Here is a 6,813-nt window from a genome sequence, read left to right on the forward strand (position 1 = left end):
CAGTAGGGGGCCCCATGAGATGCCCCTGGTATCTTTCATTGGCTTTTTCATAGGCTTTTCTGGGTGTTGGCGAGGACACAGGGGCCCCATGATCTTATTGCCCGGGGCCCTATGAGTTGTCAGTCCGCCCCTGGTATGACATATAAAGTCACTGATTGTACACAGAACTGTCGGATCCCTTCATGTCTAGCACAATGTTTCTCAACCTTTTTCAGTCAAAGACCCCTTCAAAATTATGGACAGTCCCGAGGCACCCCATTCTAAAATGTGAAAAACTATTCAATCAGTTTTATATAACACAGCAACACCCACACATGTAGAACACCCCACATTAGAGGTGATTTATTCTTCCAAAGCAAATACACTTGTGCACACTGGTACCGACTAGTATTCCAATGTTTCTCTTCTCCCTCAGTTTTTCGCTATCACTGAGCTAATGTGACCCCAGCACTAATGGAGAGAGGCGGGGGAGGGTCAAACTAGGATGATGTGCATGCAGCTGACATCCTCCTTATCAATCAATTATGTTATAAAATAAATGATGTTATTGGTTTTCCTGACTGCAAGGCCATAATGGAGCACAATGAAAATCTGCGGATTTCTGTAACTAAAAGGCAGGCTAGTTCCACCCGCTGGCTTGTATACAAGTTTTGGATAATTTGCAGACATTTTGCAAAGTCACCCCTGAAGAAGCCCCAGGGCACCCCAGGATGCCGGGGCACCCTGATTTAGAATGATTGGTGTAGCAGACTAAGACAGCGATGTCCTCTATTAGTTCTGCCACAAGCACCTCATTCATGATATAGAAGGTGAGAGAACACATCCTGCCAGACTTCCTCCAATCACGTGTATGGTGTCATTGAGTCCCCATAACATGGAGAAGATTGCAGTGGCAGTGATCCTATGGGCTCTATAATGGAGATGGGACCTTCATCCACAGAGAACAGTGAGGGATTCATTGATTACTAGGAGGACCCCCACAATCCCCCCGATCCCCAATATAGATGAAGACATTCGGGGCTTCTAGAAAGTGTTCTTTATAAGTCAGATCCATACCGAGACCAATAGGAAGTGAGCATGCGCGGCTCCCACTGAGACTGATCGCTGGGCTGTGTATTTGGAGAACAGACAACAGCTGGTCAGTGTGGAAGCCCCGCCCACACTGTATCATCTGATAGAAATCCCCATCGAAGGGCATCGGCGATCTCCGAGCATTGTGTGATGGGCGGAGACTTCACTGTGCATGTGAGAACAAAGCGCGGGCTCTTCTAACAATGGAACGAGCAGATCTAGGCGGGAAGTTATAACAAGGCGCTTTTTAAGTTAACCATTGAGGAGGAAGAGGTGTGCGTTCACTGTCCAATCAGAGGGCAGGGATGTGTATAAATAGCACTGCAGAGCGGAGGCGCATTACATTCGCAGTTCCAGACAAGAGAGGAGTAGAGATGGCTCGTACCAAGCAGACCGCCCGTAAGTCCACCGGAGGGAAAGCTCCCCGCAAGCAGCTGGCCACCAAAGCCGCCCGCAAGAGCGCCCCGGCCACCGGCGGAGTGAAGAAGCCTCACCGGTACAGACCCGGCACCGTGGCTCTCCGAGAGATCCGCCGCTACCAGAAATCCACCGAGCTGCTCATCCGCAAGCTGCCCTTCCAGCGCCTCGTCCGAGAGATCGCCCAGGACTTCAAGACCGACCTGCGCTTCCAGAGCTCCGCCGTCATGGCTCTGCAGGAGGCCGCAGAGGCTTATCTCGTCGGACTCTTCGAGGACACCAACCTCTGCGCCATCCACGCCAAGAGGGTCACCATCATGCCCAAAGACATCCAGCTGGCACGCCGCATCCGCGGAGAGAGGGCCTAGACCCCCCGCAACAGACATTCCACACAACCCGCCAACCAACGGCTCTTCTCAGAGCCACCACCTCCCCCCACACAGAGCTCTACACTACCAAACTACAATGACTACAACACCCGGGCACAGGCTTCTGTTGTCGGGGAAATCTCCGCACTTCCTCCCCTCAGCCCCCCCCCCCGGGACCGCCATTCCTTTATTTCTAAAACGCTCATAACTCCAGACATGGAATGTAAGTGATTCGTACAATGAGATCCATCCTCCAAATGGCACCTGGAAAGCCGCTCCCCGTGTTGTATTGTGTTGTAGAGGCGATCCATCCATAGGAAGGAGTCCATTGTCCGCACAACACGATGTTCTCGGTGCGATCATTAGATCCCGTCCAGAGGATGATGTGTCCCCGATCATTACATGGCGTTTCCGTACAACTTCCACAATGGCCGCAATAATAATGAAGGCTGGGAATTCCTTGTAGAGATTATCGGGAAATGTTCATTGTTACCCCTCCCCCCATCCCACAGTGTGCGGGAAATGACAGATCTCCAATCCGCATATGACCGATGTCGGTGTGTGTGTGGAGGGGGGTCGGGCCTGTGAAATATATCGGGAGGGATCTCTCCTTTGGCCAAGCAGTAATCATTTTGTAGGATCGGAGGAATCATTGGATGACCTATGAGGGACAAGTGTACAATGTGAGGAGAATGGAGGAGGGAGAATGCGGCTCGTGGTCGGTGTGTGTATGGAGAGCTCTGTTGGGAGGAGGTGGGGGGCTCTGAGAAGAGCCTTTGGGGGGTGGAGATGAAGGAGGTCGCCGCCCATTATTTCTTCTTCGGAGCGGCCTTCTTGGGCTTAGCCGCCTTCTTAGCTGCCGGCTTGGCCTTAGCGGGACTCTTGGCGCCTTTTTTCGGCTTGGCTGCAGCTTTGCTCTTCTTGGGGCTCTTGGTCACCTTCTTGGCTGCAGCCTTTGCCGGTCTCTTGGCGGCCGGCTTCTTCTTGGGGCTCTTGGCTGCGGTGGGGGCTTTGCCGGCCGCCTTCTTCTTGGGGGACTTGGCGGCAGGTTTCTTGGGCTTGGCCGCCGCCGATGGCTTCTTGTTGCTCTTCTTGGCGGCGGCCGGTCTCTTGGGCTTCACCTTGTCGCCGTCGGGCTGCTTCTTGTTGATCTTGAACGATCCGGAGGCCCCATGGCCTTTGACCTGGACGAGGCTCCCCTTAGTCACCAGCGCCTTGAGGGCGATCTTCAGGCGGCTCTTGTTCTTGTCCACATCGTATCCTCCGGCGGACAGGACCTTCTTGAGGGCGGCCAGGGACACCCCGCTGCGCTCCTTGGAAGCGGACACGGCTTGGACGAGGAGCTCGGACACGGCGGGACCGGACGCCTTCTTGATGCCTTTCTTGGCTCCTCCGGCTGACGCCTTCTTAGCCGGCTTCTTCTTGGTGGCGGCCTCCGCTGGAGGAGCGGCGGCTGGGGCGCTCTCAGTCTCCGTCATGACTCGGGAAATGTTTCCACAATAGTTCATTACAAATCACACGGCGCTCCGCCTTATATACAGACCTTCTAACACTGCGATTGGTTGACACACAACTCCACTCTGTCCTGCTATTGGTTACACCTCAGACACGCCCACTCTGTCATCCCAGTGTTGGAGTATATTCTCTCCCTTCATGTGTTTCCCGTTAGATATAAAACCGATTTTATTCCGAAATAGAACGATGTCCGATGTGCACCGGGGAGCCGATCTGCTCCCTGGACTGTCACTTATCGGGGGTCTCTTCCAGCTGTCAGGAGCTGCTCACGAGGCTGAACACAGAGGCTGCAAACACAACCATCCTCCGGATTGGGGGGCCCATTCTGCCTTCTACCTGCTTGGGGGGACACATTCTACCCACAAAACAATCTGCTCCCATCCCCCACTACAATCCGCTTCACATTACACGAGGGAAGAGGGGAGATCGCCAAACATTTCCCTCTAATACACAACTCGGCTCATCTCTAGCTGACTACAAGGAGCCGGGAACAAAAACATCGGCCGATCACAGAAGATCCTTGTGTCATGTCATGGCAGACATTGGGACAGATACAAAGGGCTCCGCCCATTACAGGGTGTCACGTGTCATGGCCTAGGTGTCATTATTGGATCATCATCACTAATGGACATTGACAGCCAAATCCTGCCAATGACTTGATTGCCGCATTTCACTCCACAGCTCCATAGACTGCTCAGGGGGGAGGTTTGCTCGGAATCCTCGGATCTACAATAGGATTTGAGGCTTTTAGTGATGGAAGTCAATCCATCACATTTGGATTCCCTGAGAGATCATTTCAGGAATAGGAAGTTTGCTGCAAATCCCATTATTGTCTATCATGTGGGGAATGTGGAGAGGAAATGTCCACACACACACACCTCTAACCCCCAAACATACCTATAAGATTGTTTTGTTGTGTTTGTTTTCATGTGGCATTGAGGGCAAGATTGAAAATGCACACTTTTTAAAATACAAAATAAATACAAAAAGCAAAACAATTTTTTTTTTTTTTTTTTTTTAAGTCCGCAAATGTGCAACTATAACGAAAAAAACCCATAAGTGTTCACAAAAAATGTGCAAGTGCAAAACACCACACGAAAAAGTGCACTTAGGGGTGTGCTGTGTCCTACTCCTAAAGGGGCTTGGACCGCTTACCCTGATCCCCCGGGGCACGAAGCTCCTGACGGGGACAAGGTTCCCAATTGGTCCTCCTGGCCAAAAGGCCTGGTGGACCACCGTTCCTTGTGTCCAGCCGAAGCCAGACACCCAGTACTTGGTCAGGGGGCTCTCCCGAAGAAAAGCCCCCTAGGGATCAGGGGAGGAAGGAACCAAAAGGCCACACATCCTCCCCCTAGACTTCAGGGTAGGCCCGAGGACCCACACCCTCCATCCGTGAAACACACACATAAGCGAAAGAAAAAGTGACAAACGTGGGAGGTGTAAATAAATTAAATAAATAAATAAATAGAAAATTAAAAAAAAGGTACCGTGCCAAATTGTGCACAGACCAGGCCCTGAGGCCTGTAGCAAAAATTGCCCTGGTCCTAGCCAAAAGACCTGGTCCTTAGGGCGCTGTGCAAAAAGAGTGAAAAACAGTGGCCATGTGCCATCTTCACACCGTGGGGTCCCACACCCAAGTGTTACTAGTGACACCCCTGAGGCAACTACTCAGGGGGCACTGAGTTTGCAGACTTTTTGCGTCCTCAGCCCCTGGCCAGACCAAGGTAGATCCGTCCAAATCAGGAGGTACTGGGTCTTTCCAGTCTTCTCGGAGGAATTACTCCCGGGGCCCCAGCATAACTCGTGGCGCTCCCCGGTTTCTGTCCCTCCGGTACTAGCCTTCCGGACCCCCATCATACCAGTGAGGGTACTATACAACAGCCATCCCCGCAAAGCTAGAATGGCCGGGAGCACCCCCACTGGACACTGATAAGAACAGATACTACACTTGATCTTAGCCAAAAGGCCGAGAAGCGAACAAAAAGCAAAACAAATAACAAACAATAAAGGTTTCCCATGTTGGACAATGAGGATTGCAGCGTTGTTTCTGCTCTCTGCGCTCCATCTTCGGTTTTCTTTGTACTAACATGTAAAAGCCTCCAGGGTGTTCCCTTCTCCTCAGTCCAAGGAGAAAGAATTGCCCCGACAAGAAGGGAATACACCAAACGATGGACCTGAAAACAACAAAGTATCGCCGACAGGATTCACTTGTTACAATGATTCCAATCCGGATACAATCCCCTCCCCAGATAAGCCATGGCCTAGGGCCCTAGAAGTGACAGGGAGACATGTACCCCTCCCCCCCCAACACACACACTCACCTTCGTCCTCAAACTGACCTATACGACTGTTTTGTGTTTTTTTTTTTCATGATTGGACACGATTGAAAATGTACAAATTATTTAATGTACAGAAAACACAAATAAACAAACAATAAAGGTTTTCCATTTTGAACAATGAGTATTGCAGCGTTTTTTCTGCTCTCTGCGCTCCGTCTTCGGTCTTTGTCCTGTTTAGTGTTATCAGGTAGAGGGAAAGTAAAGGAATATTGCCAAATGTTGAGTTGTCACCAGAATATGACCATAAAGAGTTAAATACATCACCTGGGAGACTTCACCCCTTTGATGAATATGTCAGCTGTCATGCAACGCTCCTCCCCCCCCCCCCCCCCCCCCCCCCCCAAGAGCACCGCTCCTCTCTATCCACAAAGCACGGCTCCTCTCTATCCGGGACGGACTAACCTGCACATTGGGGGGATGGGATGATTGGCTGCAATGCTCAACACTCCCATTAGGTGTCAGTATATTTTACACACATAGACGGGAAGGATTTTGTTGTTACTTAAAATGTTTCTCTTTTCTGCTCTTCTTGATACATTGTTGCAATCCAGCAACATTCGATTCCCCAAGAGATCATTTCAGTAATGAGACCTTTATTATCTACCGTGTGGTGGATCGGGGTGTCCCCCTTTTGCTCAGAGCAAGAAGGGAATCGTATTATTAATATTTTCTGATGATTATTATTATTATTATTATTATTATTATTATTATTATTCAGGATTTATATAGAGCCAACACTTTGTGCAGTGCTATAAAAAATATAAATGGAGACAATACAGCAACAATACAATTCAATACAAGAGGGTTAGGAGGCCCTGTTCCAGGGAGCTTACAATCTAGTACAGAGGGGCTGGTGGGACAAAAGGTAATAACTGCGAGGAATAAACTGATTGGAGAAAATAAAGAATACATCAAAAGCTTTACCTGGTAATTGCTTTGGCACAACCCCCCCCCCCCCCCCCCCCATCCCCAGATGTTTTAAGATGTACCTCAACTAGTGTTACATTGTCATAAGCTCACAGACACCAAGACAACCCCCCCTTTTCCCTCTTCCCCCCCCCCCCCTTCCCTCTGCACACTCTGCCTTTGTAAGAAATAAATAG

The 6,813-nt window shown here is 50.3% G+C and overlaps 2 protein-coding genes and 1 pseudogene across 2 annotated transcripts; 1 reads left to right on the forward strand and 2 right to left on the reverse strand.

The window, feature by feature from the left end:
- The first annotated feature begins 1,437 nt into the window (after nucleotides 1-1,437).
- On the forward strand, nucleotides 1,438-1,916 carry LOC149442325 (histone H3). The gene has a single exon (XM_089656267.1). The coding sequence runs from the start codon at nucleotides 1,446-1,448 to the stop codon at nucleotides 1,854-1,856; it is 411 nt and encodes a 136-aa protein (XP_089512393.1). The 5' UTR covers nucleotides 1,438-1,445; the 3' UTR covers nucleotides 1,857-1,916.
- Nucleotides 1,917-2,610: 694 nt separating this feature from the next.
- LOC149442326 (histone H1.5-like) lies at nucleotides 2,611-3,341 on the reverse strand. The gene has a single exon (XM_089656268.1). It carries the CDS (start codon nucleotides 3,332-3,334, stop codon nucleotides 2,666-2,668), a length of 669 nt encoding a protein of 222 aa, XP_089512394.1. The 5' UTR covers nucleotides 3,335-3,341; the 3' UTR covers nucleotides 2,611-2,665.
- Nucleotides 3,342-5,233: 1,892 nt separating this feature from the next.
- On the reverse strand, nucleotides 5,234-5,349 carry LOC149442327 (U2 spliceosomal RNA; annotated as a pseudogene).
- Nucleotides 5,350-6,813: the final 1,464 nt, after the last annotated feature.

The sequence above is a fragment of the Staurois parvus genome, unplaced genomic scaffold (genome assembly GCF_062004578.1).
Source record: "Staurois parvus isolate SC_StPar_1 unplaced genomic scaffold, SC_StPar_1.0 ptg000897l, whole genome shotgun sequence".
NCBI lineage: Eukaryota > Metazoa > Chordata > Amphibia > Anura > Ranidae > Staurois > Staurois parvus.